Below are 25,917 nucleotides of genomic sequence, written 5' to 3'. Positions count from 1 at the left end.
AAAAAAAAAAAAAGACAATCTAAAAAACACAGCAGTGACCAGGTTACCAGTGCAGGTGCCTTACATAATAAAAACAGTAAGTAGGCTACACACTGCACGATACAGACTACAATATAGAATGCACAATAACTACCATGGTACATTGGTTTTGTAAACCTGTTGTTTTTTGTTGGTCTTGAACAGTGTTCTGCACACCATCCACTATTCCCTTCACCTCCCTATGACAAAGTCATCTCATATGCATGTAATGAAATCTACATCCCTTAAGAAACATTAATGTGATATGACTGAAAAGCACATAATGTATTCATGGTTTGCAAGAACATACAATGCCAACATTTTCTTCCTGTGACTGGGCTGAGGGCTGCACATGTTTTTATTTGATTTACCAAACCAATTAACAGTTAATTAGTTCAGCATTTCAACATCCGTGTATTTTATATTTGGTTTATTGAGATGTAAATGAGTTATATGCATTGACATACACAGCAGCTCCTAATCCTGTCTTGTGTTCCATGGTTTTAAATGCAGCCTGTTACTGCAATGTACTGTTCGGTTTATACACTGAAACAGTAACTTAGATCAGAACGAGTATCTAAATAGTTCAACCTTGTGATCTTTTCCCTCGCTTTCTTGAGTAAATATTTTGAGACAAATATATTAGGTTGATATATTGAGAGTAGGTGAGACTTGTTATTTTGGTCTGCTAAGAGATTCTAGGTGCTTTTCTTGCCACTCAGTGCTTCTGTTCAAGCTGTTTTATAAAGAAAAGCCACCAAGGAGAAGAAAAAAATACAATCTGTGCCACTCCCCAGCCCAGAGCAGTAGCTGAAAATCAAGCAGCATTACTGCAGCGTAAGATGTTGAGTGGAAACATTTCCACAATGACCTCCCACTCTACAGTGCTAGCTTTGCATAAAATAATTTGTTTGTGACAAAGGGTGGAGACAGGTTTGGCAGAATCCAAGCTCCAATTTTATGTTTTATTTCTCCTCCATTTCTTAATAAGCTGAACTGTTGTTTTCAAGTGCCGTAATCACAGCTGCAGGTACAAACAAGCTTCCCATCAGAACTGATTAGGGCAGAATCTGTTCCCAATGAGCCATTTGTAATGCTACACAGTATGCGCATGGTAACCACACCAAACAGCAGAGAGGGAGGAAGGAATCATGATGTGGTCTTCATTGGGGTGAACAAAATGAGTCAGTTATATAAGCTGGATGAAAAACAGCCCTTTGCCAATCATTTGTTCCGCTGGCTCCACCGTTAAAACACTAATCTGCTCCTGTGCTGCAAAAATATGATAATAGCATAAATGTAATAGACGTTCTGTAAGCTCTCTATCCGCGTGTCCATCTCTCGGCCTGTCGGTTCGGCCAGGTCTAGAAACACTTGCTTGTTTGTGTGTTTGTATAATTTAACGGATGTCTGTTCAATTATTTGCATCCACGCTGATGTCGAAAGCTGGAATGGGAAGCCAAGAGTGTGAGCATATGTGAGTATGTGTGTAGGTCTATAATGGTATGTGTGTGTATGTGTGTACATGTGCAAATAATATATCAAATTACGCTTGTTCATGCAGACATTGTACATGGCCCTCAGCTTTGTGAGTGATGTTTAACACCCACATGCCCTGTCCAGCCTGCAATCTGCTGCTGTCTGGCAGCAGACAAAGAGGAGGTGGGTTGCAGGCAGAGAGAGGGAGACAGAAAGCAAGAGACAGAGAGGGGTGGGGGGGGTGGGGGTTAATTAAAAACTGCAATAATCAACAGAAACCTTGAGAATCATTGGCAGTGGACAAGAAATAGCTGGAAGACAAGACTGAGCTGAACAGAACCAAAACAAGAAAGGAAAAAATAATCAGAAGAAATGATGAGAGCGTAAAAATCAAGACATATAATCAATGTAAACAGCAAAAAAAAAAAAAAAAAACAGAGACAAAGACAGTGAAATACAATCAAAATCAAAAATAACGGAGGGGTTGGGGTGGGGTGGAGAACATACAAGAACAAGAGAGGCAATCGACTGAAGGCTGGAAAATGAGTTAACAAGAGACGGTGAAGGGGTAAAAAGGGAAGGATGAGGGGTTTCAGCAGCAGCTGTTGAATTTAGATGGAGGCCTTCTGGTTCACAGGGTTTAATACCCTTGGGACAGAAGAGGCCCCTCTCTAACCAGAGGGCTTGTCATGAGGTAAAGCAGAGCAAATATTCAAATCTAGCGTACACTTAAAATGATATTTATCTTTTTCTGGTGGGTAAAACACATTTTGCTGTGTTAGGGCTAAGCTAAGTTGCATTGCTTAGCTTAGGTGTCAGTGGTTTACAAAGATGCTAGCAAAGAAACAAAGTACAGAAAATAAGCACTGCAGAAACGTCAGATAGATTGGACCCCTGTGTTTAACTCTTAAGCATTACAGTCAGTGTTGGGCTCGCTACTCTAAAAATGTAATGCATTACTCAGTACTTGTTAATTAATTACATTACTTATTGCTTCCTGCCAACAGTAATTGGTTACACTACTCATTATATTACTTTTCCGTTACACTCCATAAAAATGGTATTTGCCTATCTCCCCAAAATTGAGATGTGTGCCTCTGTGTTAATGTCAGAGTAATTGCTGGTAAGTGTAGCTAATGCTAGTTAGCTTATTTTAACTGGAGGTCTTGTGTTGCCTGTGACAGGCAGGCTATTTTCCCAAAGATCTGCCTGAAAGACAGAGTCACTGGTAGAGCAACTTTTCATCCACAACATATCCATCCACTATGGCAAGCCGTTTTAACATTTAATCGCTAGACTGGATATTCATTACTGATATCTGCAACATAATTTTGCCTAGTCAAAACTCTTATTCAGGATATCTGTAATTAGATTTTGCCTAGTCAAAACTGTAATTACAGATATATGTAATTCAGTTTTGACTAGTAAGATTCAAACTATTTTTGCCATTCATGTGTATGGGGTTTGTCATTATAGATATCTCCAATGTAGTTGCGGATATCTGCAATTGTTATTGCGGATATCTGCAACTGAATTGTGGATATCTGTAATTCCAGTTTGAGATATCTACAATTTAATTTTGACTAGTCATAATTCAAGTTCAAGATATCTTTAATTATCATCAAATGAAGATATCTACATGGTCCTTTCTAGATATCTTGAATTGAGTTTCAAATAGTCAGAATGACGTTGTAGATATCTTGAATTCGAATTATGACTAGTCAAAATGACGTTATAGATATCCGCAACTGAATTATGACCAGTCAAAATGACGTTGTAGATATCTACAGCTTAATTATGACTAGTCGAAATGACGTTGTAGATATCTGCATCTGAATTTAGACTAGTCAAAATGACGTTGTAGATATCTACAACGTCATTTTCACTAGTCAAAATGACGTTGTAGATATCTACAACTGAATTATGACTAGTCAAAATGACGTTGTAGATATCCACAACTGAATTATGACTAGTCAAAATGATGTTGTAGATATCTACAACTGAATTATGACTAGTCAAAATGACGTTGTAGATATCTCAAACTGGAATTATAGATAGTCATAATGTAATTGTAGATATCTATAATGACAAACCCCATACACATGAATGGCAAAAATTGTTTGAATCTTACTAGTCAAAACTGAATTACAGATATCTGTAACTGTAGTTTCGACTAGTCAGAATGACATTATAGATATCTGTAATTCAGTTTTGACTAGTCAAAATGACGTTACAGATATCTGTAATTCAGTTTTGACTAGTCAGAATGACGTTACAGATATTTGTAATTCAGTTTTGACTAGTCAAAATGACGTTACAGACATCTGTCATTCAGTTTTGACTAGTCAGAATGACGTTACAGATATCTGTAATTCAGTTTTGACTAGTCAAAATGACGTTACAGATATTTGTAATTCAGTTTTGACTAGTCAGAATGACATTATAGATATCTGTAATTCAGTTTTGACTAGTCAGAATGACGTTATAGACATCTGTAATTCAGTTTTGACTAGTCAGAATGACGTTATAGATATCTGTAATTCAGTTTTGACTAGTCAGAATGACGTTATAGATATCTGTAATTCAGTTTTGACTAGTCAGAATGACGTTATAGACATCTGTCATTCAGTTTTGACTAGTCAGAATGACGTTACAGATATCTGTAATTCAGTTTTGACTAGTCAGAATGACATCATAGATATCTGTAATTCAGTTTTGACTAGTCAGAATGACGTTATAGATATCCGTAATTCAGTTTTGACTAGTCAGAATGACGTTATAGACATCTGTAATTCAGTTTTGACTAGTCAGAGTGACGTCATAGATATCTGTAATTCAGTTTTGACTAGTCAAAATGACGTTATAGATATCCGTAATTCAGTTTTGACTAGTCAGAATGACGTTATAGACATCTGTCATTCAGTTTTGACTAGTCAGAATGACATTACAGATATCTGTAATTCAGTTTTGACTAGTCAAAATGACATTACAGATATCTGTAATTCAGTTTTGACTAGTCAGAATGACGTTATAGACATCTGTCATTCAGTTTTGACTAGTCAAAATGACATTACAGATATCTGTAATTCAGTTTTGACTAGTCAGAATGACGTTACAGATATCTTAAATTAAAATTCATACTAGTACAATGACATTACTACTAGTCAAAATGACGTTATAGATAGCCTATCTATATTGGTAATTCCGGATAGTCGGACTTAGTGATTAAATGTTAAAACAGCTTGCCATACATCCACACGCTTCATAACTTCTTTGTAACAGCAGCTGTCCACGATTAAAATCTAATTTTGGTTGTTTGACCAGTGTAGTGCTACAGCTGTCCTTCGCGGTACAGTCTATATCCTGGAGCTCCAAGCTGTTGTTTTGTTGGTCGTAGGAGCCGCGGTGTTTCAGACTGGAGATTTGAGGACGTGGTTTTTGCAGTGGAAGGAGCTTTAGTCCGACTACCTTCATCACCAGTGTTCTTGTCATCTTTACTCCCGACAAAATCAAAGTAACGGGAATATTTCCTGCTGCTAAGGTAAGCGTTTCCAACCAGCTTGTTGCTTTATGACGTGCACGTGCAGCACAACGATTACTAAAATGAGTCCGCTGAGATGATTGTTATAGGCTATTTTAAGTCAGTAGTGATGTGATAACAAAAGTAACGAGTTGTTTGGTTCTTGGAGTAATTGTAATAATATTATTGAAATTTCATTAGTAATAATAAAATAAAATAAAATTACTGGGAAAAAAGTAATGTTATTACGAGTAAGGCATTACTGCCCAACACTGGTTACAGTTAAATGGCAGCAGAAATAAACAAGTGCTCATTTTACATATCTCCGCAATGGAAATCAATTGCCAGTTGTCTACCTGGAAGCTGTTGATGTTGAAGTGCGACATCAGTGATTCATGCTATAGACCATTTCATTGCTCTTCTGTTGCTAGGGTAACAGCTTTGGTCCACTTTCACTTCCAGTCTGTATTGCATTAAAAAACGAAGTAATTAGTGTTTTGTCACATTTTAAAAGCTCTATAGCAGCAAACCACAATTTGCTTTGGAAAGATATAGGCTAGATAAAGCTTTGCACTGCACTCAAACAGGGGTTACTGCTGATACTGGGATGGCATTATCGTGAAAGTGGGGATACACCGATTTATTGGCTGATCATCAGTATTGGTGATATTTCCCTGGTTAGGTCAGTCAGCAAATAAAATGACATTCTATGATGGCAGTGGTTGATGTTTTTCTTTTATGTCAGATACACAGGCTAAAAAACAGGGCTTGAGACTAACGGTGTCCCAGCTTCCCAGGGACAATACAAAATGTGTTTGGGACAAAGAAAAATCTTCCCCAGGACCCCTTCAGAAAGAAATGTTAGCAGCTCTAACTTGAAACTGCTAAATCTAGGGAGCAAGTCACCAGGTTGGCAACACTGGTTGTTGGTGGTAACATGTCAAGAATTGTAGCAATATGCCAGAAAAGGCAAGAAGGAAGAAGAATGCAACTGTATCCTTTAAGCATGGGTGTTAGGTTGCACAGATTTGCAAATTTGCAATAGCTGTGACCTCCTTGTCAAATGTCAGCCTCCTAGGGCAAAACCTGTGGCCGCCAATGAATGGGGAAATTCCTGTTGTCTGACCAACCGACAAAGTGAGCCAAGGAGCTGCTAGTCAAGCTAAAAATCAGCATTATTCATTTGGAGTCAAGGATACAATGTTTTGGCGAGAATGACATAACTTGGCTCGCAAGAAAACTCCACAAGGCACCTTAAAGAGAAATCATCATCATCATGGTTAAAACCATAGGCTGTAAAGATGGATAATATGACAGCTCCCAAAAAGTGAAGCCAAAACATCTCAATCACTCCCTGGTGGCTGGCTGCAATGAGTCATAAACCCCGCCCCTCCATGTTAGCTGAATGAAAATGTGTCATACTAAAAGTTCAAAAACTACTTGTCAAATAAATGTTTCCAAAAGTGGCTTCTGTCATTTCAGGTAGTTCTTTTAATGTTTGTTCAAGTGCTTATTTTTCTGCTAAGTTTGGTTTTACCTCGTGATTTAATGCTATAAAAAGGGGGGTTGGTGTAATGTTGGACAGCTTTGTGTGTCAATCTGTGCGCTCACAATCAATGGCGCTGCTCGTGATTTGTCAAACGGGTATATGGGCAGGAACTCGAGTCTGCAAAGTTTGCTACTTTACAGACTTTGACTCCACATGACATCACCAGCGCGAGATGGCAGTGACCATATCCGGGATACTTTGGCTTCATTTTTGAACGGTAGGAGTAAATCTTAATATACACTGTCGCCCAGCTTAATATACAGTCTATGATTACAACAAATCGGTTGAGGCTACGATACCAATGATGACAGATGGTAGGAGACTACATACAAACAGTACTCTCTGATGTCAAGTCACAGACTTTGTTGCGTTACTCCCACCATCCACCCAGACCTCCTCTCTAAGAGCTTTTGCAGCACTATAATTACCTTGTGTTACATCCACCTTTGCTTCTGACAGACAAAAGCTATTATTCATTCGGCCACAAAAGGTCGCTTGTCAGGAAAATATAAACATAGCTCAATTTAAGTGCTTGAACAATTGACCAATGCCTTCATTTCTCTGGTGGGGACAGTACTGAAGGCACACTAACAATATCTACTAGAAAAGGCAAACACACAAAAGAACTCCCTCTGCACATGGTGAATATCTGGTGACTGACAATACTCGCTGTGAGGGAACAATACTTTCCAACACAGGCACGCACACTTTGATCCCATTCAGACAGGTTTAATTCTTGTCACATTCTTCCTCTCCATCTAGTTTCACACCAAAGCTTCCCTCCCACTAACCATGCGACATATAGCTAAATATTTTAAAGGCAGAGCTGGATGAGATGATAAGAAGATTAGGCATGTGTTCTTCCTCCTCCTACACATTGGTGGGCTGACAGTCAGGCAGGCAGGCGGCTGCTGCTCACTTCTTGCTCCGTGGCTCCTTTGCAGTGGTTCGGTGTCTGTGTGTGAGCTCGACTCAGGGCAGAGGAGTAAAAGCAGGAAGGGCCCTATTTTCCCTTATCAGACTGTGTGTGTGTCTCGGTCACTGTCAGTTTCTGTATCAGTCTCCCCCACAAACTCATCAACTCCCTGTCTCCCTCCTCACACACATAGATGCACATACAAGCTCAGCGAGACTGACAGAAGAGAGGAGTTCATGCTGCCAATGTCTCCTCCATCCGTCAAGCTAATCAGGCTTCGAGCCCCAGATAACAGCATCATTAGCGATTCACTTGAAAACAGAAAACCCCTCACAACGGCAAAAGCTCCAGTCACACGATATTACCATACATAAATGTATTTCCTAATTCACTCTGCTGACAAGTCTAAGTCGACTGGCACAGTGCCTCGGGGGCAAAGCGGCTGTCAGTGTCGTCTGAATGCCGAGATGCAGTGGCTGTAGTATTATTTTTGAGTTGTCTTGCAGCTATCTTGTAGTGATCATAGCAATTTTTTTTAGCTGTTTTACTTAATCACTAGCTTAGGGAAACACAGTTTACCACCCAACATTACATTGTTAACACTCAACTAATAATTTCACTTAGTTCCCTGCATCAAGTTGTTTATCGAAGACTCACACATTGAAGTGGAGCAATTAGTCCCCCATCAAAGAGAAATTCTCTGCATAATTTATCAGGATGAGTGAGGGAAGCAGGAGACAGAGGAGTGGAGAACAGAGGGATGGGAAGATTGGGCTTTGTTCACTGAGTTTCAGACCAGAAAATAGGATCAGCGTCAACCTCCCTATGGATATTAGTGGAGTGAAAAACACAGAGATTTGGAGCCACATCAACATCCAGTTGAGGAGAAACAAAGAATTCCAACCATGAAAGATGAACTGAGATGACGGCCAGATTATTACAGAGAAAGATAGACACAGATAGAGAGAAGACAGCAATAAATATGCTGATGAGTATTCTTTTATTCCAATCTGAGTGCGTCTGGAAAATGACACATCCACTCCAGAAGGGCCCCGCAGCTTGACCTGCCTGTTTTATGGCTGAATATTTAGCCTCAATGCATCTTTGGTGCATATCAAAGTGAATCAGAATGTACTGTGTAGAAAGCTGGCATGGTAATAATGTCGTTTACTTATTTTGGATCAGACAGTTCCTGATGTAAATCCAAGTTTTAACAGCTTAGTTTCATCTTCGAAACAGCAACTGAAAAAAACAATCTCACCTCAGGGTCCATTTTTGTAGCTCTCCATTAAGTCCTAGAACAAGCAATAACTGATTTTTCTGGCCACTTTGGGGCGACGGAAATAAATTATGGGTTAGGTTCTGTTCACATTTGAACCACTACTGGGGCTGCTGGTACCTCAAATTCGGTAGCGGTGCCCAACGCCCAATGCTCCGCTAGCCTCACAGCTAGCCCCGGTTTGTTATTCAGGTTAAAGTGGGAAGAAGGGTCTGTCAGGCAGCTGAGTGAAGTGGAGCCTGAGGAGGAAGCACCGGCTAGCCCCGATTTCACTACAGGCAGGGGCGAGGAAATAAAACCTGAACAGCCAATCAGAGTGATCTCTCTCACCGAAAAGCTCGGCCACGGATTCAACATGCTCAGAAAAGCAGAAAAACCGCAGACGCTGAAGCGCTGACGGTGCGGAACACACCACAAAAACTAGGGCGACAGACGCTCGCCGATGACCCGACTTTGACCGACGGCCAATCATCACCTTTAAGGTAATACAATTACCAGACAGCTTATTTACACATATGGAACAACAGTATTATTCATTTGGAGTTGTGTTTCTGTCCACTCGGTGGATGTAAGTCCAATATTCACTCCCCTTTTAGCTCTGTTTTTGGTCTCCACCATCTGCTCCATGGCTCTTTAGCTGCTAAATGCTCCACTATGTTCACAAGCTAGTGGTCAATGGTGTCTGTCTGTTGTTCTGTGCTGGGCAGGTGAACATACTCAGTTGTTAAAGCTTTTTTTTTTTTTGCTGAACATAGTTGTCCTCTGTTGCTGAAAATGATGCTATAGAGCAGTACTAAGGTCATAATTCTCTGTCGGTTCATCTCTACATTAGACTCCTCTTACATTCTCTCACTGTTTTCACGTTGTCATTTCATACATCGTTACGATAAAAATAGCAGCTCATAAGCAGTGATTGTCACCCTGAGGTTACCAGACAACCTGCGAGATATGATGTGTTAATTAGTGAGCTTCAGAGGAGTTTTAGAGTTGCTTGTAAACAGACTTGGTTACCCTTGGACAGAGGCAGGGTAGTACAGTAGCTTCATTTAACATACAGACACTAAAGTGGTCAGTCTACTCGTACAACTCTCTGCAACACCAACTCCCAACCTCACCTGCATGCTGTAACCACAGCAGAATAATAAGAAAAAAAGAAAATACAGGGCAGAGTCTCTGCAGATAAACAAACCACCACACAATACTACTTGGTTACAAGTGCTGACTAAGAGGGATTACTTCTGTATGAGCTTATACCTTTTTTTCCTGCATTGTATACCTTCAAGGAGCAGCACAGAAAATGATCACATGAACATCTGCACTTCTATGACAACTAAGCAAATTCCATCTACCAATAAAGACCATGTAACAAGAACAAAAGCATCTACTAAGGAGCTGAAACACAGATAGCAGAGCCCAGAACAGCCTCAAACAGGAAAGCACACTGAAAATTATACTCAGCTCAAATAGACTGGCAGATACTGCAGAGACTGAGAGAATAAAATAGATTGAAAGAGAGAGAGTGAGGGAAAGAGCAAGGAGACAGGAAAACACTTGTCAGAGATGACGAAGATGGCTCATCATCGAAGTGACACTTTGACTGTTCCAGTCCTCGCCTGCAATGTCACGTTTGCTTGGGCCTCCGGCCTTCACATGCCTTCCAGTTATTTATGCTATAGATTTATAAAAATCCTACAGAAAATAGAAGTGAACCTTGGGAAAGAAATAAGTTGTTTAACATGAATCGGGACCAGCAACCTCAGCCTGGAGCAAAGAACTTCGATCTCAATCTGAGACAGTCTGAGAGCACAGCTATTAGCTGCACTCTCAAAGGGAATATTTGATGTCAAAGGAAATATTTGAGGTGCTACGGACTCAGAGACAGCCACCTGCATTCAGTTCAACCTGCGCATAAGTAAATTCAGTCAAAATTAATTCACACAATGTACAAGATTAGCCCTGACAGCAGCTTTGTCTCTGTCTGTGCTGCTTCAGCACGACAGGGGGAAAAAAGCCAAATACATTTGGCATTTAATACAGAGGGAATCTTGTTTTTCAGGCGGCAAGCTCACCTTAAAAAAGCATCGTGCCTAAGTGCTAATGTACCTCTGAACGTGTAAAATAATCCAATCAACACTTACCAACCCTGTGGGGAATAGACAGCGTGCCATTTTATCACAAGTATAATTTTATCTGAATGCTTTCTTGTTTCAAAGGGGACCTATTTTACTGTTTATTCCACAAAAACATGCACTAATGGTCTTCTCTTCTTCAAAGCGAAGCCACGTTAAGAAAGAAAGCTTTTAACGGAGCCATCGATTCCTCTATACCAGTAATTCAATTAGTATATACACCCGTGAGCCAACTGTATTGAATGAATTTAGGCAAGAAGTTATGCCCCTATGAAATGATAATGCAGGCAACTTATAATGCAGACATCTTTAGCTCTGTGCCAAACTGAAAAAGAGATTTTGTGTGGTCCTGGTCCACAGTTCCAATTAAATCTGAGTCCAGAGCCTCGACGCTGTGACTGATCCTCAAAAGCACTAGTGCCAGAGGAAGACATACGCAGTAATCCACCAACTATGCCATCAAGCAGCGTCACACCATTAGTATGAGCCCTATTAATGACCAGATGTGGCAGGGAATGAATAATAAATTAGGGTAGGATGGAATAAGTCGTAGAAATGTGGCAACGTAAGCACACATTTCTATCAACTTGTGTACGCCGGCGGCAATTATTAAAGCAAGTGATGCCAGGGGAATAGTTGAGTGGAAAAATGAAGCAATCCAAGGAGTAGTAGTGAGCAATGACTTAAATTTGCTGTAAAAATCAACAACACGGTTAAGGGGATTCTCTTTGTAATTCAGCCGCAACTAATGACTGAGCTGTGCCGCGAGGTAATTTGGATAATAAAAGGCCTTATGGAAAAAAAGTGTGAATGGTATTAAGAGTTTGCAAAAAATGGAGTTAATTAGAAACTTGGGGAGATAGAAAAGGTGAAGGAAAAGAGCAAAAAAAATCAGCATGTTGTGATAATCGATGTACCTACTGGGAGCAACACAGGAACAGCTCCATGGTATTGTAGCCTGGAGAAGTCATTTTTAAGGTCTGGACTGGGACCAATCAGAGCCATGCAAAGATTAAAATAAGCCTGAAATTTATGTTTGCCAAGATTTCCTTATCTTTGTCTTTGTTATGTAATGCAGTTTAAATAATCCCTGAATTAGATTAAAGGTACATATCACCCCAAAATGAAAAATATTTATTCTTCCTCGTACCTTCAGTGTTATTTATCAATCTAGATTGTTTTGTTATGAGTTGTTGAGTGTTGGAAATAACTAGACCTAGATGGCACTCGGCTTGTGGTGCTCAAAGTGCCAAAAAATACATTTGAAAAACTCAACAGCAATGTCTCTTCCCAGAAACCATGACCTGGTTACTCAAGATAATCCACAGACCTTGTTGCGAGCAGTTTCACGTAGGAACTATTTTCTGTCTACCGAACTACACCCACCAACCGTATCATGGCACAGAAGGATATGTGCACCTATTCATGGACGAGAGGCTCACACTTGAGACAACGTGAAAGGAGCACCAATATTTTTACATCATGTGCAATATTACTTTTCAATATCATGATTACTTAGTGCAATATCATTTTCTCAAATTCATGTGCAATACCACTTCTCGTTGTTTAATCATATACAATATAACATTGATTATCCGGCGCAGTCTGTTTTTTTCCACCATTTTGGTTCATTTTTAGTAACTCTTGTACTTGTCTTACTCCTACTGTTACTCTATTAGGCACTGGTTTTGCTTTTTTTCCTTGAATATACTTCTTACCTTGTATATTTTTATATTTTGCCAAATATTTAATACTCATACTTTGTAAAACTGGGTCCAGTGAGTGACCCTGACGCTGGGAACCCAGTGGTTGTTCTGGTTGTTATTGGTTGTGAACATTAAATTGTGGTTACTGTACTTAGTATTACTGTAATTTGAAGCATTCCCTGGCAGAAGAATTTCCTGCGGGATAAATAAAGTTCTATTGAACTGAATTGAATTGAGCAGAATAAACATTAATGACGTCGTCCTCGACTGAGCTGTAATGTCAGCTAGTTCAGTGGTGCTAGGTGAGCTAGCAGTAGATGCACACTTCCTTCTGTGCAGTGATATGTTTGGTGGGTGTAGTCCAGTAGAAAGAAAATAGTTCCTCCATGAAACTGCTCACAACAAGGTCCGTTTCTGTTAAGCCATCTCTACGGCTGATACCTCCAACAGTCTGTAACTCACACCAAAACAATCTAGACTGATTAACAGCACTGTAAGGGGGAAAATATGTATTTTTGATTTTGAGGTGCACTGTCCCTTTAAAGCTGGAGTGCTGAACTTCTGATTCCCCCCTCTGGCAGTGAGAGTAGTTAAACAAACATTGTTGACGTGTCCTCATGACGTATGCCCGCAGGAGAGCTCACTGTCTGTCCCCCATCCCCAGGAGCACTCAAGTCTTTTTTGACTTTAATCCTTCCTCTGAACGCCAAGTTTCTTTTTATCTGGAGCATCCACTCCAGCAACTTTTCTTGGACACTTTTGATTTTCCGCCTCAGCTTCCGGCATCCTTCGAGCTACTGCTCCAACGCTGTGGTCCCTCCTCCCTTCCTGCTCCGTTTAGCTCTGGCTGGTTGACGTAAAATGCATTGTTACGGTCGCCACAGGTACCAGACACCACAACTCCTTGTTTGGAGTATGCTGCAAAATACAGAGAGCTTTCCCTGGTGGCGAGAGGCTTAATCAGGATTGTGTGAATTTGTTTGGCAAGGGCTTGAATGTAACAGACGTTCATTTATATGTAAACGTCCTGCATTTAACCACGATCAGAAACCGTGAATAGAAAATGTGCTTGAAAGCATGGCTCCCCTAAGAAATGAAGGAAAACATCGACTCAGAGTAGATGTCATTGTTCTCCAGTGTCAGATCAATAAACTTAACTGTGATTAATTGAATGAAACAGAAGTCCTGGGCATATGGAGGGCGGGGATGCTCCTCTCGTGTCCTTGGGATTTCCTTCCCATCCTACTACCAGACTAATATAGCACCAACTGCTCGGGGGTCTTGGCATGTGCACACACATGTGCGAGCATGTGCAGCCGGTTACGTTGTACTTGCTACAGACGCTGAGGGCAGACATGGAGACCGGGCGGCATCCTGGGCAGGGCCGTGGCTAATGAGGAGCGGATGCTCCATTAACGCTCCCGGGAGCTAAAAGCCTGGTAGTCACAGCCCACTTCTGTCATAAAGGGAGAGAAAGGGGCAGGAAAAGTGTTGACAAACTGGCACAAGCTTATCTAACCCTGGCATGTGTGCAGGCTGAGTAAAAATAAAGATGAGCTGAAGGAACTGGCAGCTAATATGCTTTTGAGTGTGGCTGCAGACTAAATTGATGTCAGTATATTATTAATATTAGGGAAAAGATGTGAGGGAGAGCTGGCAGCCCTTGTTGGTATGGGCTATGGGTACATAGATTAGCCACTCTACATTTTAAGATAGTACAAGGTGGCCATAAAGCAGTGGTGATTAGAATATTGATTTTTTTTCTCTCTCGAAATAGAGCTGAATTAATCTCAGCGAGTTTTCGGATTTTCACATCTCTGTGAGTGAAATAACTTCACCAAAGTCACAAACTCTTTAACATTCAGACTCCTGATTGACAGGAGCTTTCCCCTTGACACCATTAAAACCCGCGAGAAGCCTCTACCTAACTTAATGAGATGACAGACGAGGCTGAGCTTCTTCTCTCGCATCTTCCCAAAACTGCTGCTGAGTCATGAGGAAATGAGCGGCAGAATCATTACACCATGAAACAGAGTTAGACAGAGAAAAATACAGTTAAGTGTGTATTGAGGGAGAGAAAGAGGGAACAAGGGGGAGAGAAGATGATCCCAAGTGGTAGCTGTTCTGATGGCGTCGTCCAACGGGAGAAATGAGTATGGATCTTGACCCTATACGGCAATCCCATTACACTCCCTAATTGGATAGGGTGTGTGCACTTCAATGATAGAATTAGAGCACTAAAGCACCAGGGCAGGGATGACGGGAGCCCTTTGGACCTCCATTTCTGACGCTGTTTGGTTTGCAGACAGTTCAAGCCATTGCAAAGAAATATCCTTGAGGAGAAAACAGTTCCAATGGAACTATAAATAACAAAAGGTACGAGGCAGGTAGATGACTTTACTCGGCGCCCGACATGCACTGTCAACAGTTTGTTTCAGCAGCAGCTGTTTTCCCCTCTCGGTGCCTAATCAAGAAAAGGATAGGAGAAGAAAAAAGAATCAGCCTTCAGTGGAGCTCAGCAGGAAAAGAGCTGCAGCTCCATCAGAAACCAGACATCTTACAGTGACTGCTCATGAATAATTGGTTAATTTTTAACGATATTACATGCCTATTTTCTGCAACAGTAGTGCACCATATGATCCTAATTCATTTTCATAAATCTCAGGGAAAAAAGCTTTGAGGAGAAAAGAAGTGCGTTTTGAGGGAAGGAGCAAAGCCACAATGAAAAATTCTGTGCAGAATATATACTCTGTCTCTGTGAACGTTTTAATCCTCAATTCTTCTTAGACATGTAAACAAGGTGTATTTTGCAGATGTTAACACAGCAGCCTTTAGCACCCTGGAGTTTCTATAGTAGATTTGTAAGCACACAAGGGAACATCAGCCAGGGATAGGTAATCCATACAATTATAAATGGCGTGCAGAAAATAGAGAATCAATAGCTATTTAATGTGCACATTTCAATTGGATTCGTGAACATGGGTGGAGGGATTCATTTCACAGCAAAGATCACCCTCGTCCAAGGGCATAGGTTTCACTTCAACAGAGGGAGGGGGACCAGGCGGCAACCCCCAGGGCTGGAAAATTAAGCCAGCATATGCGTGCCAAAAACTGCACTTCTTTGAATGGCCACTAGAGGCTGGCTCTAGAAGCCAGTCAATACCCATAGACCTCCATGTTAAAATGCCCAACTTTACAGCAGAAATAAACGTCTTTACAGCATGTGTTTGGTCTCTATAGCTAATTTCCCCCTTCATGACAACTGTACAGGGATGAATCTATTTTTTATAAATCACCCATTTACATTTTTAAGGCTTAAAGTTATGCATAATCAAAGGTTGGCCGCTTTGAGTGACTGTTTGCTGATAGTGTCCTCAACTTCTTAGTCAGATCCACCTGTTGTTCCTCCACAGCTCCACCCGCTCGTCCAAATATGGTCAATTCTGGCTCCAAAAAATCAAGATGGCAACGGCTGAAATGCTGAACTTGAGGCTTCAAAACAGGAGTCAACAAACCAGTGGGCGACGTTGTGGCAGCTACGTCCATTACTTTTACAGTCTATGGGAGGGACACATATGAAACTGCAGCAATGTGTTTCTTTTCTGCATCAATTTATGGTGTAAATGCATTTCATTTAGTAAAAAAAAAAAAGTTCTCCACTACTTTCATGTTGTCATTGGGGCAGACAAATCCACGTGTTCTGAATATTGAGGAGAATGTGTCCCTTGCGTCCCCCCTTTAATCCACACCTATGCCCTCTTCGGTATCTACCATGGTCAAAGACAAATAAACTGTGTGAGTAAAAACTCAAACGCCTCCATATGACAATGACAGGGAGGTCAGTGTAGAGGTTAGGGACTCAATATGAGTGTTTTAAACGAGTCAACACAACCACTCAGCATACACACACACACACACACACACACACACACACACACACACACACACACACACACGCACAGGCACGAGCTAACCCCCCAAGGTTGAGTGTGACGATATGATGGCTGACAGTCTGGGTAACAAACATGAAGAGAGAGGAGACTTTTCTTGCTGTCTTTGTATTTTGGTCTAACTGTCTGGCCTTGCTGCGGGATGCAGGCTCATTAAAATTGTACCTCTGATCCTGAAAAGAAATGGCCCATGATAAAAGGGATGCAGTTTCGGAGACAAAAGGTCCTAAAGTTGAAGTAAAATCTACTGTTGCAGCATTTCCTCTTGCTGGTTTAAAACAGTCAGAAATAAAGAGGGATCTAATAATCTGTGTTAACAAGTTATGTCATACTACATTACCCCCCCTAAGTTAAACTCAGCCTGAGCGTGCAGCTAAATATATTCACGAGGGTTTACAACAATAGCAGCCAAATGAAGCATAAAATTATTTCATTTTGGACAAAGGCAATGGAGATGAGGCTGTTGGCCTATTCAGCACTAGTGAGGCTCTTTAAGCTCATGCAGCTTAAGGAGATATGACAACAAACAATCAGGGAGTGAAAAGCACAGGTCTGCAATGGCATTTTTCATACAGAAACCTAACTCATATCTTATCATCATAAACTGCCACTGGTATGATGCATGTGTAATGCATTTTTAATAACCCCATAGCCTGTGTTCAGCTCACATGGCGCTAGCATGTGATATCTATATGTCACTGCCCGCGAGCACCAGAGGGAAAAAATTCCATATCTTACTGCCTCGAAGGCGGCCGTGATTATTTACTTATTCATAGAACTGAATTCAAAGCGTGATTCATCGTAGCTGTCTTTTCCTCCTGCCAGAAGATTAGGAGGGACAATCTGGCCCCTGTGACGGCGCATTATTCCAGACAGTGAAATACTAGAGACAGCTGTGTCACTCCACCATGGAACAAACACAAAGGCCGAGCCTTGGGGCAGTACAGGCTGAGTATGGTTATTACTGTCACACAGCCGCTGTGCGCTATGGGGCTCCACAGGTGGCCATGTGAGATGAGAACTAAGCACTAATAATAAAACATTAATTGTTGCATCGCACGGGTGGGGGATGTGGAATATTGCTATTGTCATTAAAATGACTCGTGGGAAAAATGATGCTGCAATGTTGGAGAGTGCTTCGAGGAACTGCTACAGTAAGAAACCTAACTTACAGGCACACAGCAAAAGGTTTACCAGCTCTACATGTGTTCTGTGAATGTGTTTCTTTGATGTTCCAACATTCGTTGTATTACTGGTCTCAGGCCTGAGTGAGGAATTCTGCTCAGGACTCAGGACTCTTGTTTGTTTGTGCTGCTGAAGATGATTTACATGCTTGTTGCACCTCTGTTGCACTGCTGCTCCGCACTCCAGGGAAACGGCACCGATCCCTCACTGCTGATGCTAAGTAGATGCAGAAAAGGAAAAGGAAAGGGAAAATTAAGGAACCCTTGTCTGTCTTTCCATTGATTTACTCGACTACCTTTATCTGATCGTCTTCACACTTGGTATATGGATTGCTGAGGACCCAAGGAAGCTCTTGAGATATTAGATACTATTTATTCATAGTGTGTTATATACACACTGTGCAGTGTATTGAAAGGAACCCCTATTAACTCTTACTGCCATTACACACCAAGCTGACGGTTGGCTCTTGGTCAGTGTCAGTGAGTGTCTTCTGCCCTAGTTTTTTTGTGTGTGTTCCACACCATTGGCACGAGACAGACCTTGTCAGCTTTTTTACGGCCAGTTCAGCATGTTGAATCTGGGTCGTCAGACTCAGCCCGCCGGTGAATGAAAACACTATGATTGGCAGTTCAGCTGAAGAGAAACTGTGGTGAGGAAAGCAAACAAATGACTTAAGTCAAGTGGGCTTGATGTCAAAACAAACTTGTTATATTATGCAACATTTGTTGCATAATGGGCGACATGAGGTGACACAACAGTTGGCTTTTGTTGCCATTAGTTCTTTGATGTTAGTTTGGTGTGTCCTGTACACAGCTGAACGGCATGCTGGGTACAGCTCATTCTCCATCGCTTGCTAAACAAAACACCTGAGCTCTTACATTGTAGCAAAACTGCATTGTAACAGAACACCTTTGTTCCCAGCCTGGTCCCAAGTCATTAGCTGTTAGCAAATGGCACGTATACTCTGGCATTGCTTGGGGACACAACTATGTCATTGCAGGAGCATTGCTCAGGAGCCAATGAAGCATTTTCGCGTCCAAGCAATCAACCCATCAGAACAAGCACATTTTGAACAGTCACTACACAAGCAGCAGTAAAATCAACAAGGTTCAAGTCAAGTCTCAAGTGCTCAAAGTGACAACCAAGTCACGGATGTGAAGTCTGGGCGAACTGAGTTGTGTTCTCAGGTTTCTTTCTGAGTAATCAACTTGAGTTTAAAGCTGCACTAATCAAATTTATGTATTATGGATCAAGTGACAGTGTAACGTGAGAGTGGTTGCTCATAGACAACCAACATCTGACTCTGCAGTTCCCCTCAGAGTCGCTATTTTGGTTTTATGTTCTGCAACTAAACTGTTTTGATTCAGTCTCACTGTTCTCATCAACCTTGAATCCAGCCGCAAAAGGCAGCTGTTGTCAGTGATAAATTCACTGTAGGCTAACTGCCCAGCAGAAAACAAGAGACAGATAGACAAAGGTAGTGAGTAGCCGGTGAACATATTGGAGCATTTAGCAGCTAAAGAGCCAGATATTTCCCCCGGGAGCTGGTGGAGACCAAAGCATATTGGACTGAGCAGCAGAAATCAATTCTCGCTTTTAAGAAAGATTATGTCGTTTTTGAAAGGAGAAACAACACAAGCTTTCTCTTGCAAATGAAATGCTGAATTCACAAGCAACAAAATGCATCATGCTTGGTAAATATTAATACACTCAGGGGTTTTGCTGCTACAACCTCCTTCGTATGGTAGCTTATGGAGGCTTATGTTAGAAAAAGTTAGATATTACTGTGCAACTTTCTCTCATTGTGACTTTTCTCTACTTGTGCTACTGTTACACTGTGTTTCAGCCTGTCACTGATAAACTAATGAAAATGTCTTTATAGCCAACTGAATAGGCTTTGGGGGAATGAAGGGAATTCACTGTGCCATTAAGTTATATGGCCTTGCTTTAGGTAAATTTGAATACAGGATGCAAAATGGAGGTTGAATTCGCTGAGGAATAGGGGGATGAGGCGACTGACACGTTGTGAACTAACACCTCTTGTGCTTTTCCTGGGTTCATACAATTCAAATATTTCACATTTCTCCAAATCCAGGCAATTTAAAACATATCCAAGTGTAAACAAGCGTGACAGATGTCATGCCTCCCCTTGTGACCTCAGCCACATGTTTGCTCACTGCTCTAAAATGCAAACCTGTTGGCATTCAATTTTTAAAAATCTTTCTGATGTTCTCGAGATTAATCTGTAGCAATGCCCCTTAAGAGACATCTTCTGTGTCCCAGTGGATTCGTCTTCATTAAATCCTAAACAAACAGACAGTGCTGCTTTCACAACTTTGAAAGCTTGTCGCAGATTGTTCTTAATTGGGAGTCCACACAGCCGCCTTCTATTTCAACTTGTCTTGAAGATGTGATGTGATCTCTCAAGCTTGAGAAAGTTAAAGGCGTAGTTTACACCAGTATCAAAAATACACATTTTTCCTCTTACCTGCAGTGCTATTCATCAGTCTTGTTCTGGTATGAGATGCCAAATTTTAAAGATATCAGCCGTAGAGATGTTTGCCTCCTCTCCAATATAATGGAACTAGATGGTGCTTGGCTTGTGGAGCTATGAAAAACTCAACAGCAACGTGTCTTACCAGAACTCATGACCTGGTTACTCAAGATAATCCACAGACCTTGTTGTGAGCAGTTTCTTCACCCAACTACACCTGCTAACTGTATCACCACACAGAAGGATACGTGCATCTACTCATGGATGAATGCTCATTTATGTGACAGCACGAAATGTAAACACTAATGACGTCCTCCTCGACTGAGCTGTAACGTTAGCTAACTCAGTGACTGTGTTTACAAGGTCTTTAGTATGCCGGTTTTGAGGCTTATCCCGGTTTTGAGCATATCCGGGATATGATGTTTACATGGAACACAGAGAAACCCGGTTATTCAGATCCCTGTATACATGATAAATACCAGTAACCCATTTTCTGATCACTGCATCCTATCCGCGCAGGCGTGTGTTACATCTTTTACGTCTTTTGTTTACAACAGATTGAGCGGGAAATGTGATATATTTATTATATTTAGAAGTAAGACAAAAATGACACCTCTGTGGCTTCTAGCAGGCTTAGCATTAGTAAACACTCACGTTGCATTACAGCTGTGGCTCATCCACTTCATCTTCAGCAATGGGAGGAGAGAGCGACAACAAATATTGAATACGTCACCAACTTTGATAGGTATTTGGTAGAGCTTAGATCGGGCCCAAAAAATCCAGCCTGTTATGCACGTTGTGCACGTTATGTCCGGGACCGGCCCGGCCCGTCCAATTAACTGTAATTATGGACCCGAGCCCGATTTAAACCCGACATTTTTCAATAAGTTGGCTGTTATAATTAAGAGTATTAAACCACAAGTCTTGTTATTTGAATGACAGAAACATAGGATCTTAATGAATGGCGCAACACGGAAGCATGATTATGTAATAAAACAGGTGTTTATTTTAGGATCCAGGTGGTGAAGGGCTGTGAATAAATATTGTAAAAAAAATTGGACATTTCTATGCAAATGATTCTCACTGATAAACAAGGTCTAATTCACTAACACCAGTGCTAATAGCCACACGCAGTTTGAGTGAAGTAAATAACGTGTTTAAAGCTGGTGCAAACTGGGCGCTCCTCTGTGGAAGCCTCTCGCCCAGACTTTTCAGTGATCGTGGCAGCAGTGATCGTCTGTTAAATCAGTCTGTAAATAATATTTTGACATTACTAGGCCGGGCGCGCAGAGAATCTCAAGCTCTCGTATTCAGCTGTCACTGCCACCACGCAGTACAAGGCAACAGTGGATGAAAATACGTAGCTGTGACTGGTGGGATAGGATCGTTCTCATGGAGTTTACAGATTCAGAGTGGAGAGAAAACTTCAGAATGAGTAGGGCATCCTTCAGCCGGCTGTGTGATGTAGTTGAACCATTCATGAAACCGGGATAAGGCGTATACATGCTCCAGTATCCCGGCTTCTATCGGAGTACTCCAGGTGGCAAAACCGGGTTTCTTGAAACCGGGAAAAGGGCATAACCCGGTTTCTGAATTCGGGATATGGTGTTTACATGCACAAACACAAAAACGGGATACTTAAAAAACCCAATCAAAACCGGGATACTAAAGACCTTGTAAACACAGTCAGTGTTGCTGGGTGAGCACACTTCCTTCTGTGCAACAATATGGGTGCAGTCCCATAGACAGAAAATAGCCCTTCATGAAACTGCTCACAACAAGATCTGAGGATTATCTTGAGTAACCGGGTCATGATTGCTATAAAGAGACATTGCTGTTGAGGTTTTCTTATTCATTTTTGGGGCTTTGAGCACCACAAGCCAAGTGCCAAGTAGTTCCAATACATTAAAGAGAAAGCAGACATCTCTACAGCTGATATCTTCAAACGCTCGGCAACTCATACCAAAACAATCAAGACTGATAAATAGCACTACAGGTAAGAGGAGAAATATGTATTTCTGATTTGGGCGCTAACTGTCCCTTTAAGGATGACTTCATATATCAAAATGACAACTGTTCATATCCTTCCTCAATGTCCTACAAAGGTTTCCTTTGGATACGGGGTTATAACTTGTGAATGGCTACGCTCAGGGCTCTCTATTCCACTACCTCTGACGGCAAAAGGTGCTTCCAACACATGTGACTTCTACGATATATTTGTTAATTTACGCCTATTTATTTATTTTTGTTTTCATTCTTGTTTGTAATGCCCTGTAACCACTGCAAATTTTAATATAAACACATTTTTGAAAAAGAACACAGGATGTATATGGCGTATGCTCATGTTTAAGTTTATGAGTCAAGTTCAACTGCAAGTCTTGAGTTCAAAGCTGTCAGAATCCACATCCGAGTTGTTTCAGGAGTCTTTGAGTTTTTGACTCTGTCACGAAAGCGCTCCACATCCCACCAGTCACACATCACCCATCCCCAAATGTTTTGAGGCCCCGGAGACGTTCCTTCATCAATTCAGAGCACACCAATGTGCCATCTTCCCAGACCTTTAATCTCTCACCAAGTCTCCTCCCGCCTGCCACCCAGGTGCAGGCGAAACATCATTCAGCAGCTCCAATCATTGCCTCTGTCAGTTAACAAGTTCTGGAAGGAGCCTTCCTCCTGCAGACAAATGTGGGGCCATCAGCGCTGCCCAGATGCGAATTGTTTTTATCAACCGTCAGAATGTGAGTGCTTAGTTGTCGCTACAGGGTCCCTGCAGCACGCCTGCTTGCCTGCCGGCCTGATATTTTAAATCCTGATCCAATCTGACGGCCGCAGCATTTCAACTCTCAGGAGACTTTTTTTTTTTTTTACCTCTCCTCTAAGAGTATTCCAGATCTACAAGACAGATGCTACAGATGGAAAATACACACTCTGAATTCATTTACACACCTAAGACACCCCTCTCATTCTGCACGCCTCCACAGCAATTACATCTACAGAGATGAAAACTGTGTGCATGCTTTAGTGATTACAGTCATCTGAGCCAAAGGAAATTGATGGTTAGTGCATGAAGCGACTGGAAATATAAGAAGGGAACTGCATGCTTCTGTTTCCAGACGTGATCAGTTTTGAAGGCTCCTGCTGCCGTACAGGAGTGCAGGTAGGAAACGACAGCAGCGCGGTGTGTATACTTCATAACGACAACAGATCACAGTTCCCTTAATTGGGTAACATGATTTCACTTCATTTCTGCTCAGGCTGTTTCCAACTGTCATCATCTGCAGACTAATTCGAAGTATGCATCTCCCCATACTAACAGACTGCAGCCTGAACGCAACAGCAGCACTGACACTGAATAAATCATTCAAAAAAAGCCATTCAAGACACTCTTTAGAAATTTAAGACTGAGATAGTTTAAAATAACCACATAATGTACAAGAATGAACATCTGCATGAATTTTTCATTCTTCTGCTGCCCTCAAACACACCCAGAATATATTTAAATACAGATTGACTCAGGAATAAATGATTTCAAGCCGCTGTAAAGCCAAATAGCATCAGAATAATGTGATAATGAGCATTCAATCTGCTTGAGGAAGACATCCCGCTGCTGCTACAACCAGGATATACAAGACAGTCTCACAGGGATATCTACCTCAGCAGTGCTGCCTTGCATTTCAATATGGGTGTGTGTGAAAGTGTGTGTTTGCATGTGTGTGACAGCAGAGTAAGCCGATAGGGATTTTCTGCTGTCTTCATCATCACTTGAAGTCAACCCCCAGGCCAAATGTGTGCAGGATCTGTCTCCCTGTCTCTCTTTGTGTGTGCGCATGTCAGCCTTGGCCCAAATGTGCTTTACGTCTAAATAACTAGAGCATTTGCATTTAGAGCACTTATAATCCCCCACTGTTAACCCCAGCCCCAGGTACGCACCCATCAGACTGACAAACCCCTTTTACGGCTTGGTTCATTTTCATTTGCTGCTCCATAGCAGTGACAATTATCATCAGCTTCTATTCAAAATCAATTCACTGGACAGAGAAAAAAAAATAACCCACAGAGCATAATCATGACTCCCATTATAATTGCAGCACCCAATACTTCAACAGTGCATTAAATGCTGGCTGCAACATACATCAACAACAATCAATAAATCCTGCATGATCCTCTGAGGCAGGAAACACACCAAAATCCAGCAGATCAATACCACAGAAGACAGGAATAATGAGGCAGCATGGGATCACAGAGGTGGGGTCGGGATGCATTTTCAAAAAATGATGAGTTTTTAAGTTCCTCCGATACTGGCAGAGCTCAGGCTTGCAGAGTTTATTGATCTTGGGCTTAATTTCAGCAACAAAGGTTTGATTTTTTGGCAAATCATCTGAGGACATGACATGAAAGGCTACTCATCAGTTTGATCTAGCCTCTTTTTTTCCTGCCTAAATAAGAGATATCTAGGAAGCCTTGTTTAATGACAGCAACACACACCTGAATGATGCAACATGCTGATCAGAATATTGATAAGGGGCTACACATAGTTGGATCCCTGTCAGAAGCCTTTATAAGGCTCCAGGCTTGTCTGGACAGTATCTGATGGTGTGTGCGAGATGGAAAGTGTAACCCCCGGCGTTTGCATGGAAAGGTGACAAAACGGAAGGAGATGGTTAGAGATAACTTACCCCGAGGATGACAGTGTCTTCTCCTTGAAATATTGGGATGAACTTATCTCCGCGGATAATTTCTGACTTATTAAGAGGACGGAACCGACACAACACCTTGATATTGCATTCTGCGTTTGCATCAGCCATTGTGGGGGAAAAATAGTGGACGCGCTTCCAAAAAAGATAAATTATTAAAGATAAAATATCCCCTGTGCAACCCTTTCCCGTGCACCACCTGGACGCAGGCTGAAATCACCGGCTATACCCACATGCAAAGCCAGACTGGCAGACGGAGCATTTGGAAAAATGGGCAACTACGAGTTTGGGGAAAGACTACAGACCAATTCATTAAAAAAAATGTAAAGCAAAAACAGAAAGAGAGAGTTTCTTGTCTCAGATGCTCTCAAACCAAACTCGGTGGAGCGCTGGAGAGCAGATGGAGAGTTGTAGATGAGGAGTATATATTCCAAAGTGATCCGGTCGGCGGTGTCTGGATAGGTTGCAGACTGCTCAGAAGCATGCCTTGCATCACTGTCATCCCTGCTCTCTCACTGGGGGCGGGGCGTGGTAAAGTAGCGACTCAAATCCTCTCTCATCAGCACCGCTGAGCTGAGGGACCGAGGAGCAGGAGAGGAGCACCAACTCTGCTCCTTATTCCCGCAACCACATTCAGACTGGCCTCCACTGGAAAGTTCACTTTTCCATTAAACACTCAAGTTTCAGGTGGAGCACAAAAAAGGTGATGGTGTTGCTTGTTGCATGTGGTGATTTATTTTCTGTGGCCAGCAGGTTTTTGAGGAGAGCATCTTTTTTTTCAGGCTGCACCAGGCTGGTCGTCATGGCAATGCTGTTTTGCATAACAAGCTGGGTAGTCATGTGGGAAACAGAGGCTCTGTAATTTTTGCCAAGAGATTTATAGGGTACTCCATTGATGCAGTGCTGCACTTTCATCAAGCTGGAGGACTTGGGAGACAGATTAAAAGAAAGACTGGACAAAGCTGGAGCAGCTAAAATAGCCTGACTTTTTTCCCAAG

At 41.6% G+C, this 25,917-nt stretch overlaps 1 protein-coding gene across 2 annotated transcripts in view; it reads right to left on the bottom strand.

Annotated features, from left to right (window-relative positions):
* Positions 1 to 25,397, bottom strand: part of kif5ab (kinesin family member 5A, b) — a 101,915-nt gene extending 76,518 nt beyond the window's left edge. For both annotated transcript variants that reach the window (XM_049585905.1, XM_049585914.1), the window contains exon 1: positions 24,902 to 25,397. In XM_049585905.1, the coding sequence (XP_049441862.1) occupies positions 24,902 to 25,030 (129 nt within the window). In that variant the 5' untranslated portion in view covers positions 25,031 to 25,397. The remainder of the gene's footprint in view (positions 1 to 24,901) is intronic.
* Positions 25,398 to 25,917: the final 520 nt, after the last annotated feature.

Source organism: Epinephelus fuscoguttatus, linkage group LG1, assembly GCF_011397635.1.
Source record: "Epinephelus fuscoguttatus linkage group LG1, E.fuscoguttatus.final_Chr_v1".
Taxonomy (NCBI): Eukaryota; Metazoa; Chordata; class Actinopteri; order Perciformes; family Serranidae; genus Epinephelus; species Epinephelus fuscoguttatus.
The sequence above is the reverse complement of the archived record's forward strand: the minus strand, read 5'-3'. Positions and strand labels throughout refer to the sequence as shown.